General features: G+C 42.5%; 1 protein-coding gene across 1 annotated transcript; it reads right to left on the bottom strand.

The window, feature by feature from the left end:
* Positions 1 to 683: 683 nt before the first annotated feature.
* LOC140691796 (uncharacterized) lies at positions 684 to 13,039 on the bottom strand. Its single transcript, XM_072955928.1, has 6 exons — positions 12,902 to 13,039; positions 12,764 to 12,816; positions 9,237 to 9,450; positions 3,259 to 3,439; positions 1,358 to 1,451; positions 684 to 973 (listed from the first exon to the last, which is right to left on the bottom strand). Exons 1-6 carry the CDS (start codon positions 13,037 to 13,039, stop codon positions 874 to 876), a joined length of 780 nt encoding a protein of 259 aa, XP_072812029.1. The 3' UTR covers positions 684 to 873.
* Between the last annotated feature and the right edge of the window lie 274 nt (positions 13,040 to 13,313).

The following is a 13,313-nucleotide window of genomic DNA, read 5'->3' on the forward strand; positions in this document are numbered from 1 at the left end:
TGTCCTTTCTTAGGGTCCGATATGTGAAACTATTTCTACAGTAGCCACAGCGCTTGTCTTCAGCAATGAAACGGTGACAACGTGAAGGCCTCCCCTCAATATTACTCCTAGGTACTGAGTAGCAAAATCGTATTCCCCATCCCCACAGTTTTAGGATAGGCTAGACTACCAGTCTTCATTGCCAGTGGAGAAATGTTTTCAACACGGGACCAAACAATGACTCCACTGAAATGCAAGTTGAAACTGCCAGCTGACTACCCTGGATGCTCATCCCTCTCAGTCAAAATGGGGTTCCTCAATGGTATGGAGTGATGGAACCCACCTTCAGGAAACTGGGTTGCAACTACACAGGGCCCAAGGAGGAATATGTGTGGAACACCTAGGGCTCTTCTTAGTACTCTCATGTTTTGTGATTAGAGTTAACAAGAAATAACAACTCAATTCAGAGAGGACAGCTGATGGTCCAGGCCCTTCTGTAAATTAAGGTTGGAGTCATCCCTCAGGTCAAGCACCAAAACCAGCCAAGCTGCTGCCTCGGGGGAGGACTAAGAAATAGACAGCAAAAGGATGCAGAAATAAATACCAGCTAGACATGGTGACATGCTGAAGAAACCAGAACTGTAAAGTATTTACCTGACGACTTAATAACATCTCCCGCCTCAGCTGGAAAGACAAACAACAAATTAAATGCTTAGGGCAAATGCCCAGTTTTACTAACAGAAATGTATAACGTTAAAGTTCTAATGCTTTTACTTAGCCTCTGGAGACAATTTTGTTAAGTAGCACATGCTAACAGGCTTTAGCAACATTCCATCCCATTCTAGAAGACAGCAATCTGGTCATTATTTCTTATTGATCATGGTGATAACAGGATTATATCTTTGGGGTGCAATCACCTGTGTTGAGAAAACGCTCAGAATCTTTTTGTTCTCGTAGCTTTTCAAGGTGCTTAATTAAGTCTGCTCTTTTAAATCTGAAAATAAAGGGACAAGTCATTAACCGAAAGACATGCAAAGAAACCGTCATGCAGGAGCACTGCAGGGAATAGAAAGGGGAGCTTCCTTTTAGAAAAGAATTAAAAAATGGGTGCTGATGGCAAGAGGCAATCCAGTAAATACAAAGAGTGTCAACCAAGGTTGAAGGCCCAATCAAACTCTGGTGTGAAGAGAAGTCCCCTTGAGCTTCAAGGAATGAGACAGACAGCTAATATCAGCCTAAGTAACTGTGAAGATGGCACTAACTCTCATGAAGGACCACGGTCTGAGAAACATAAGGCAGGGCCTGTACCCACCCCTCACCCCAGCACTGCACTGGGCCCAACTCCTTAAAAACATCGGAGCGTTCCTTTTACACCCACCTTGCTGCTTCCTTGATGGCAAATTCAACATATTGTGTCCTCACTTCTAGAGATCCTTGGGCTCCATCAAGCAATGTGAAGGCTCTTTCATATTCTGAAGATATTTTTAAACATAAACCTTTAGCATTTCTCAAATATGAAGAGGAACTAGAACTCAGTCTTGGTGGATCCACTAACTCAGTTATCATTCTTCAAAGGCTAGAATGTTACACAGTATATGCCCACTCAAGTCACCTTAGAACATCTACTAATGAAACTCTTGTAGACAATTACCAGATTAAGAGAGGAAAAGGAGGGGAAAGAGAGAAAAAGAAAAAGAAGAAAAAGAAGGGAAAAGCGTCATAGTGTCACATTTTAGTCAAACTAAAGAGGAACCATCCTCAGTTATGTGAAAGCTTGCTTCTGGCAACGAATGAGCCTTAAGAGGTAGGTTGACTCTATTCTAAATCATAGAATGAGACAGTCTTCCAATGGTTTAGTTGATGGAAATTGTTATTCTGCTTACTTCGTCCAAACTGTCGAATTTCCTTCATTAACTGATGTTTTATATCAGCATTCATTTCCACTGGGCGTAATGGCAGTTTTTTGGCATCATTCCCAGCACAGACGTTGCCATGACTTTTGGGTCATCTGCATGTAATGACTACTCCTACAAGGGCATTACTGCCAGCTTTTGAATCACTCCATCCTTGCCGAGGCTGCTTAAGTCACTGGACAGAGAATCCAATTGGTCAGGTGGAATACCATCTCCTGCCATATTCATAAGCTCTGGTGGAGCAGACTTTCATAAGAAGGACTCACATGGGGTGTGACCAATTTCCCTCCTCTCCTCATGGATATTGTGAATGACAGGGCCTTCTGGGAACCTACTCTAGAGATTGAGCTGCAATTAGGTATCTTACATCAAGCCTACATGAACATCCTCAGTTTCTAAAACTGTTTATTTCATAGTAGGAGGATACGCCAGAGAGAACCCTCAGAATTGAAAATTTCTCAGGGGGACTCAGACAATAGGTGGAAAATGGGCAAATGAAATACTTACAATTTGAATTCATATTGAGAAAGAAGTAAGCAGGCATGGGACAGAGAGGAGGGGAGGGAGCCCCAGAGGACCACGTGGTCGGGGAGGGCCTTCTGATTCTCAGGGGGTGTCCCGTGGGCAGAGCCTGGAGGAGGAGAGAGAGCCAGCCTGTGCACACGCAGAGCAAGAGCTCCAGGCCGCGGTAAGGGCAAGCGCGGGGCCCCAGGGAGGAGACTGGCCAGCGACCGGAGAGTAAAGGACAGAGGCAGAGAGAGCAGGGAGGAGACGACAGGACACGTGTTAGGAGAGGGCGGCGGGGCCAGGTCTTGCAGAGCTTGGGGACCAGCGTCGGGAGTTCAGATTGTGTTCTGAGTGCCCAGGAAAGGTGATGATGTGTTTTCCAGATGAACGTGGCATGATCTGATTTCTGTGTCAACATGATCACTCCAGCTGCAGGGTTAGACAGTGAGGGTCAGACCCCTGGCCAGAATGGAAATCAGACAGATCAGATAAGAAGCTATTATCGTATCTGGGTGAAAGATCATGTCAGAGTGGACTGGAGGGATAGAGAAAAATGGTGAGATTCAGGAATTTTTACAGTAATTCTTACAGGGGAAATGGCAAGGGAAAGCAGAAAAAAAGAATGAAAGGGGGGTTACTGATACGAGAAGAAAACCAGCAGATCGCGGCGCATGGGAATCCAAGAAAGTTTCCATGAAGGAGCGAGTGAACAACTGTGTCAAACATGGCTGAGACATCAATGGCAACCTCAACCAAAACTGGTGTCCTTGATGAGAACAACTCCCGCAAAGTGGAGGAGGCAGAATCCAGACCCTGCTGGGTAAGGTCCTGAAGAGGAGGTGATAATAGTCATTCTTACTATCTTCCCCGGACATGGATAGGGCCCCGGAATGGGATTCTCCCTCTTCGTCCTGTTTCATTGGCAGCAGGCCCATACCCGGCTTTTCCTCAGATAAAGAGGGACTCTCGGGTTCTCCACAAAGTTCCATTTGGTTTTCAGGCCCGACGGCAAACTCCTCTGCTTCGTCACTCATCACTTCCTGAGAAACATCAATGAACACGTTCCAATCACAGCAAAACTCCATCAATCACAAAATTGCAAATATTTTCTGTATGTCTATACAGCCAAGAATTTGAATCGCTAATTTGAGTTTTAACCACGGTCCAATATTTACCGTACTTCAACAAATACTCTCTTCAGGAAAAGCAACTTAATTTTAATCCGTCTATTTTATTATTTTTAAAAAGGAAGCTAACACGCAAGATGTCGTCCAAAGCCAAACATGGTGTAACCATGAGTAATCAGGATTCTTGGGGAACGGGCAGCACTCAGCAACAAAAAAGTGGATTACTTCTTTGAAGGAGGAGAAACCAATTTGTGTCAACTCTTTTTTTTTTTAAATATCGTGGGGTTTTTTTAATTGATTTTTCTGGGTTTTTTTTTTTTTGGTGTGTTTTCGGGGGGGGGGAAGTTATTAGGTTTATTTATTTAATTTTTTCTTCTGTAATAGAGGTATTGGGGATTGAGCCCAGGGCCTCATGCATGCTAAGCATGGGCTCTACCACTTGAGCTATACCCCCCTCAACATTTGTGTCAACTCTTGTTAGGAGAAATAATTCCTTTCCTTGGTCCTCATTTTAAAAGGCCAACATAAACCTGAGAATCTCACAGAGACAGCTGAAGAAAGGACAACTATCGGCCTTTATCCTAACATCTCTCCTGAACTGAGACCCAATAATCCTAAACCAAAGAGTACTCAAATACAATAGCATATAAAAGGGATATACATCCTGTCTTGTTTAGATACACTGCAGGAAGGCAAGATTGGTTTAAAATTTTAAACTCAGTGGTTTAACATTCAGAAATCAATGTAATGCATCACTTAACAGCAACGACAACAAACCAAGGGAAAACCTTATGATCACTTTTATAGATGGGTTACATTTCAACAATTAGTCATGAAGAAAACTATCAGCGATTTGGAATAGACAGCAACTTCCTTAATCTGATAAACTGTATCTACCAAAAAAAAAATCTATAGCAAACATCATACTCAACAGTGAAATAGCAAACATTTTCCCCTGCGTTCGGACAAAACGGTGTCCACTAGCCATTCAGCCATGTACTGATGGTTCTGAAAGTGCAGTAGCACCAGGAAATTATAATCGTTGTAAAGTCTAGCCTGGAAAGGCAAACGTAAAACAGTCATTATTCACAGACGGCGTTACACAGACTATGCAAAAGGATAAGAAATCATTAGCGTTAATAAGTGAACTTAATCAAGTTATTAGTTATAATAAAAACCGCTTTGTGGTCATCATCATTACCACTTTTCTATTTCTGCATAACAGCAACAAATAATTAGAATGTAAAAACGTAAATGCCATTGAAAATAGTATCAAAAACGTCTAATATCTAAATCTAATGAAACAGTGCTAGAGCACAACCCGAAAACTGTAAAACATCACTGAGAGAAATTAAAGACCTCAGTAAACGGGGAGAAATACTTTCTGCATGGATTGAAAGATTTGTTATTGAGTCATTATTGTCACTTCTCCCCCAAATGATCTCTACTAATCCCATTTAAAATCCCACTATGTTACATTTTTTGTGAAAACTGACAAGCTGGTGGTAAAAAAACAAACAAACAAACAAAAAGTGCATGGAAATTAAAGGGCTTAGTATAGCCAAGACGGTCTTTAAGGAAAAGAACAAAGCTGGAGGACATATACTACCAAATTTGAAGATTTACTCCAAAAGTATTCTAAATAAAACAGTGTGGTAATGGAGCAAGGACGGGCAAATACACCAATGGAAGAGGACAGAGAATCTAGAAACAAATCTGGAAATAGGGAAACAGCTGGATTTATGACACAAGGTCCCCTGCAAACCACTGTGGAGAAGACAGTGGTTTTAATAAGTCCACTTGATATGTACACAGGTAAAAAATAAACCTTGCTTCTTACCTCACCCCATTCCACAAAAATTTATTAGAGATGAATGGGAGATCTGTTAGAAAACTTAGGATATTACCCTCATGGCTTTAAGGTAGGCAAAGTTTTTTTTTTTTTTTGAGGGTGAAAAAGCACTAACCAAAAATCACAGATTGTCCAATTAGACATAATTACATTTGAAACTTCTGTTTATCAAAAAGACACTATTAAGAGGGTGAAAAAACAAAACAGATATGTAGAAGATACTCAGAACGTTATAGGTATGTAAATTGCATCAACATTTATATATTTAATTATTCACATACTCATATATATCTACATATGATTAATACACATGATGTGTATAAATACTTGTGCATACTTATCTATGTATACACGTATCTCCAAAAATCAGTGGACTCCAGAATATATGCAGAACTATAAGCCAGTTTTAAAATTCCAGTATAACTGAATCAGTATGCTGTACACCAGAAACTAACACAACATCGAAAAGCAACTATACTTCAATAAAAGTTACACACATCCTAGTAAAATAAGAGCAAGAGACCTGAAAAGGCACTTCATGTAAGACATACTCAAATGGCCAATTCATATCTTCATTAATCAGCAGAGAAATGCAAGTTTAGTCATGATGAGAGGTCCCTGCACACCCGCCAGAGTGGCTGAAACGACAGGCTGCCTGTACAGCAAGTGTGTGTATGTGGTACAACTGGAGCACTCACCCATTGCTGGTTGAACCCAGATCTCCACCCAGAAGCTCAAGGACGTGGCTGAAAAGTTGGCTAGAAATCTCTCAAGGCTGAGATAAAGAAATCAAGAAAACACACACACACACAAACTGAGCAATCTGGTTTGAGCTGAAGCTACGCAATTCTTGGAGCTAAAGGAAGCGTGAACTAATGGGGAGTTTCTTTAAGGTGTTGCTGTTTCAACAGCTCAGCCTTGACTTCTCTCTGCAAAGAGTGTAACCTGCCCTTGTTTGTGTCACGAGGGGCACAGTTTCAGAATGACCCTGTGCAGGGGAGGAGGCATGTTCCCCCAAAAGGTAACAACAGACCAAAACAACAGACATCAACCTTGCTAGGGAGGAAAAAGCACATCCCCATATATTGGTTGGCTATGGCTACTTCTCCTTTACTGAACTGCTTCTTCTTTAAATACTCCTGACTTTCTCAACTACTATGTTCCTCTCATATTTAGTTATATCTTTTTATAGATTGAGAACACATACCCCCTATCTTTCATATTCATTGTAAGTCTTTCCCCCAGCTTGCTGCAAGCTACTTGGTATTCTTCTTAAAAATTAGTTTTTGCTTGTGTCAACCAGGGCCTGTTTAAGACAGTTGGAATGAAATAAACCTAACACAGAAAATAAGGAAAGAAGTTAAAAGTAAGGCAAGACAACACACCTTTCCCTGTAAATGTTAAAATTAAATGATAGTTAGGAGTTATTATGGTCAAGATGATGAAAACGTGCCTTCATACAAACTTCTAAAATTGCTGCAATTTTTCTGGAGATGACTAGTTCATGATTTCTTCCCGTGCGATACTATTTCTACTAATAGAAATGAATTTGATAAATGCTTATATATAAATATTATATTGTATATAAGGATTTATAAAATTGAAAATCACAAATAAATTGAATGCTCAACAACACAGAAGTGAATAAATATCATTATATAGCTATATGATTAAATACTTTGCAACCATTAAAACACAAGCTTTAGAATAACATCAACTAGAGAAAAGGTTTCTGACGTAAGTTACCAAAAAAGGTAACAACTTCTAAGATAAGTAGTATGATTTCAATTAGGGGTAAGAAGCATATTTTTGCATGTAAAAAAAAAAAACTGCTGAATGCCCAGCAGTTTCAGTCCTGGGTATATATCTTAAGAAAAAGCAAAAATACTAATTTGAAAAGATATATGCACTCCAATGTTAAGAGCAGCATTATTTACAAGTGCCAAGATACAGAAGCAACCTCGGTTCATCAATAGATGAATGGATAAATGAGATGTTTGTGTGTGTGTGTGCGTGTGTGTGTGTGTGTGTGTGTGATGGAATACTACTCAGTCACAAAGAAGGAAATCTTGCCACTTGCAGCAACATGGATGGACCTGAAGGGTATTATGCTAAGTGAAATAACTCAAAGACAAAGACAAATACTGTGTGATATCACTTATATGTGCAATGTAAAAACTACAACAAACTAGTAAATTGAGAAAAAAAAAACCAGATTTATTGATAACGAGAACTAGTGGTTACCAGTGAGGAGGGGGAAGGGGGAGGAGCAATATAGGGGTAGGGGGTTAAGTGGTATAGACTATTATGTATAAAATAAGCTACAACGATATATTGTACAACACAAGAAACATAGCCAATATTCTATAACAACTGTAAATGGAGTATAATCTTTAAAAACCATGAGTCACTATATTGTATACCTGTAACTTACATAATATTGTACGTCAACTATATGCAAATTTTTTTAAAAGCAGAGATAAAAACCAAACTGCTAAGAGGAAAGATAAGAATAGGTGGAATGTTTTATTGTTTTCCATTTGTAATTACGAAATTTTATTTTTTCACAATACAGAAAAGTTTTATTTTAAAAATCAGAATAAAATTATGTAACTAAAAGAAAAAGAAAAAACTCAGAGAAGTCTAAGATAAAAAAACCTCACTACCCCGAGGCTGAGGCAGAGCATCCAAGAAACAGCACCCCCTCCCCTGCCAGCAATATGCCTTAGAACTCCCAACTAAGACACCCCCTAAAGGCTGGGACAGACAACACCAAGAAGAATCCACCCCCTAAGGTGGACACAGAGCCCAAAGAAGCGTCCTCAGCCATGGCTTAGTTAGAGGACCGAAGAACCAGGAGCCACCCCTACATAAGCAGGCTTAAGTGCCCAAGAAAACGTCGTCATCTCGGACTAAGAAAGAGCACTCAAGACAGAATCTCTGTCCTGGGCAGGGACCAATTTCCCAAGGAACAGTATCAGCTGCCCCAGATCACCGAGGGAGCCTCAAGAAAGAGCTCAAACCTCCAGTGCTGAGAAAGCACCCAGAGGAAAGTTCTCTCCCCTGACAGCTGAGCCAGACCATCCAAGTTCCACCTCGTCTCACAGCATCCGAGGAACAGCACTCCCCCGGGGGCGACCGCACCAATTCTAAGTCCTCTGAGGACAGAGACAGTGCTGCCACTAAGAGTCCCCAGTCACGACGAGCGTATCACCGGAAAAGCTGCCCCATCAGAATGGAGACAAGTGCCCCCCGCCCCATGCTGAGCTGGGCGCCCGGGAGAGGCTCTCACAGCTGAGGGAGAGCCCCCAAGGGAGAGGGACCTGCAGCCCTGGGGTAACACACCCAGGAAATGTCCCCTCCCAGGGCTCCGATGGACGCCAAGAAGCACCCCTCACCCTCAAGCCTGCAATGCCCCCCCGCCCCGAGGAAGTGACCCGTCACCGGTGGGGGAAGAATCACACAGGAAAACCCTCCCAGACCTGAGCTGGAGCACCAAGGGCAGTCTGTCCCCAACACGGCTGAGGTAAGGCAGCCGAGGAACGGCCACCCCGGGGCTGGGACCAGCCCCCAAGGCAGCGTCTCCTCAGAGCTGAGGGGTCCCTCAGGACGGGCTCCACCCTGGGTGGAGAACACCCGGGGACAGACCCCTTCCAGGGCAGCGAGGCAGCCCGGGGAAGAGATCCACGCTCCAAGGGTCAACCCTGACCTTGATGGAGGAGCCTGGAAGAAACTCACGAAATGGTGGTAAACACATGCGGCTCCACACGTGGATCCTTCTAGAATGTGCCCTGGGCAGCTGCTGGAAATATGCCTTCTAGGGAGCCTGGGAGTGAACTATACGGCGAAGTGTCTCACCACAAGCTGATGTTCCACTGCCCGAGAAGGCTCCAAGGAAGCCGCTGGCCACAGCTGCTGCCGGCACCCACCCCGTGCCACGGGGCACTGGAGACGCTGCAGCCTAGACAGGCTTCCGCCTCTGGAGCCTCTGGGCCAGCCCCCAAGAGCTCGGAGCCCGCTTCCCCCAGCACTGCCTCTGGCGCCCTCTACAGGCTGACTCCTGTGCCCACTTCTGCAAGAAGAAAAAAAAATTAAAGGGACCAGAACAATTCTCACAGATCAGGCCAAAAGGGTGACTTTGAAGCTGAGAGCTAAAAAATCCAAAACTGGCTCACTATATTGACAGCCAAAGAGGAAATTTATAGCATCAAAAGTGCAACAGCTACTCATGTGGAGAAAGTAAAAGCATTTGTTAAGACAGGTGTCTACCAGAAATCTACAGTGCACATTATTCCTACGGGAGAAACATTAGAAGTATTCCATGTAAAATCGCAGCAAGACAAGATTGCCACTGTCACCCCTTCTCTTCAACACTGCACCGCAGGATTCCTGCCTTGTACCCTGAGGTAGTGAATAGAGCTGTTCACACACAGTGAGCTCTCAGACTGTTGAAATATGGACAAGCTGTGAGAATAGTGCATTTCAAGGAGTTGCCAAGCGTGTTAAATGTGACAATTGTCTGGGCGTAGAGATCGCTGGAGAGCTTCAATCAGTTCTGTCCCCACCACTGGCTGACAGGTTGCTGGTGTTCCCAGCTACTCCAGATGTGAGGTCATGGGTTTCGAGGCTACCATGGAGCTGAGGCTGGGGGAAGGGGGGCATAGTGAAAGTTACATCCTCCCAGAACTCACTGGTCCTATTGTGATCTGGCCACTGTTTTTGAATAAATGCTCTTCACGTTGTTGCAAAACTTTTGATAACTTACAGAGTTTGCAAAATATTTTTTTGTCACAATATGTGCCCGTGTCCTCATCGTTCTTCTGCAAGAGGGGATTTTCACAGGCCCTGACTTCAATCCAGAAGTGCCTCTTCATATATGCTCTGTTTAAAACTGAGTGTACATCCAATGAGTCAGACTGTGTAAATCTTGCATACTGTTTCTCTTTTTGTTCTGGAAACTGGTATAAGCATTTCCTGTGTACTGTGAAGGCAGCCTGTCATCCAGGCCTCATGTGCTGCTTTTCTCGCCAACTGGATATAGTGAAATCCAGTGACGACGTGGATGCAGACTCAGAAGGTGTATGTGTTTTTATTTCGTGCAACAAATAACCCCAAATTTAGTGGCTTAAAAGTTACCCCAAATTCAGTGGCTTAAAGCAACACCCATCTCTTATTTCACAGTTCTATAGCTCAGAATCTGGATGGCTTTGACTCAGTTCTATGCTTCAGGTCTTCAGAGGTCAGAATCAAGATTTTAGCCAAGTTGTGTCCTTACACAAGCAGATGGAAAGATTGGTTCTCGGACTGGAAGAATTAATATTATTGAAACGACCTTACTAGTCAAGGCAATCTACAGATTCAATGCAATCTCTGCCAAAATACCAATGGCATTTTTCACAGAGCTAGGACAAATAATTTTAAAATTTGTATGGAAATACAAAAGACCCCAAATAGCCAAACCAATCTTGAAAAAGAAGAACAGAGCTGGAGGAATCATGCTTCCTGACTTCAGGCTATACTACAAAGCTACAGTAATCAAAACAGTACGATACTGGCACAAAAACAGACACCGAGATCAATGCAACAGAATAGAAAGCCCAGAACTAAAGCCACGCACTTATGGTCAATTAATCTAGGACAAAGGAGGCAAGAATATACAATGGACAAAAGATGGTCTCTTCAATAAGTGGTGCTGGGAAAACTGGACAGCTACATGTAAATGAATGAAATGAGAACATTCTCTAGCCTCATGTACAGAAATAAACTCAAAATGGTTTAAAGACCTAAAATATAAGACTGGAAACCATAAAACTCTTAGAGGAAAACATAGGCAGAACACTCTTTGACATAAGTTGTAGCAGTATATTTTTCTGGATCTGTCTCCTAAAGCAAAGGAAACAAAAGCAAAAATACACAAAGCGCCCTCTTTAAACTTAAAAGGATTTGCAGAACAAAGTAAGCCACCGACAAAACGAGAAGACAACTTACTGAATGGCAGAAAATATTTGCAAATGATATGAGGCATTCATATCCAGAATATATAAACAGTTCATACAACTCAGATTCCAAAAAAAAAAAATCCAATTAAAAACTGGGCAGAAGACCTGAGTGGACATTTTTCCAAAGACTACACGCAGATGACCAATAGGCACATGAGAAGAAGCTCAGCATCACTAATCATCAGGGAAATGCAAATCAAAACCACAATGAGATATCGCCTCACACCTGCCAGAATGGCTATCATCAAAAAGAACACAAATAACAAGTGTTGTGAGGATGTGGAAAAAAGAGGACCCTGGTACACTGCTGGTGGGAATGTAAATTAATGCAGCCACTGTGGAAAACAGTATAGAGGCTTCTCAAAAAACTAAAACTACAACTACCATATGACCCAGCAACTCCACTCTTGGATATATACCTGAAAAAAAAAAGTTATTAAAAAAAAAAACACACCTCAACATTCATAGAATCATTATTTACGATTGCCAAGATATGGAAGCAACTTCTGTCCATTGACAGATGAATGGATAAAGGAGATGCGGTGTGTATATGCAATGGACATATTGTATATATGCACATATACGCAGCCATAAAAAAGAATGAAACAATGCCATTTGCAACAACATGGATGGACTTGAAGGGTATAATGCTAAGTGAGGTAAGTCAGACAGAGAAAGACAAATACTGTATGATATCACTTATATGTGGAATCAAAAAATACAACCAGCTAGTGACTATTACAAAAAAGAAGCAGGCTCACAGATATAAAGAACAAAGTAGCGTTTACCAGTGGGGAGAAGGAAGAGGGGAGGCATAATATAGGGGTAGGGGAGTGGGAGTTACAAACTCTCGGGTGTAGTATTGGGTGTACGATTGTACAACACAAGGAATATAGCTAATGTTCTATAGTAACTATAAGTGGATTATGACCTTTAAAACTTGTGAATCACTATATTGTACACCTGTAACTTATATATCGTAGTACATCAACTATACTTCAATTTAAATAAGTATAATCTGCAAAAAAAAAAAAAAGATTATAGCCAAGCCGTGGGCTCGTCTGGAAGATGTGGGGTGGGATGCTCTTTCCAATTCATTCGGATTGTCAGCAGAACCCAAGTGCTTGCCGGATAGGACTGAAGTCCTGGGTTTCCGTCAACTCTAGAGGCCACTCTCAGACCCTTTCCAGGTGGCCCTCTCCACCTCCAAACCAGCAGTGGCACAGCGACTTCTCTGAGCACTTCCTCGCTGCCTCATCCGCCTGTGCTAACAGCTGGAGAAAACTCTCAGCTTTAAAGGCTCATGAGAGGAGGTTTGGCGCCCCCATTAATCCCACTTTGTGAAGGTCGAATGCTTAGCAATCTTAGTTACATCAGCAAACTCACTTTTGTCCTGTAATATGATGGGGGTAACACCATAGGGCAAAGGTCATGGGAACCTTTAATCAAGGCAAGCAAGAGAGAGAAATTAACGGAGCAGGAGCCAGAGCCATGGGTGTGGAGCCGCTTCCTCATGCAGAGTACCTGTGGCTTCAGGGCCTGCTTGAGTCCAGTCTCGTCCATACCAGCTCTGTTGGACAGGAGGTGCTTCTGCACATACCCTCCACTGTGACTTGGTGGATCAGAAAACCCGCAGGTTAGGACCGGCAGCTCAGGTGGCATGGCGACTGGGTGCCCCAAAGTCCAGCATTCAGTCTGTACGAAGGCCCAGCCATAAGCCAAGTGTTTCTCAAAAGAACCAGAATGACATTTATGTCTCTAGGAATGAGTACCAGTTCAGAGTGGGGTCCTATCATCGTAGAGAAATAGGAGTATTTCTCTTCCCCAGTGTACAGCCACTCTCATAAAAAGTTACATGCCCCTTTGGGTAAGAATGGGAGAAAGATTAACAATATAATTTTTCAGTGTAGAAGTGATCATCCTCAAGAAGCCTCCC

This window comes from Vicugna pacos, chromosome X (assembly GCF_048564905.1).
Source record: "Vicugna pacos chromosome X, VicPac4, whole genome shotgun sequence".
Lineage (NCBI taxonomy): Eukaryota > Metazoa > Chordata > Mammalia > Artiodactyla > Camelidae > Vicugna > Vicugna pacos.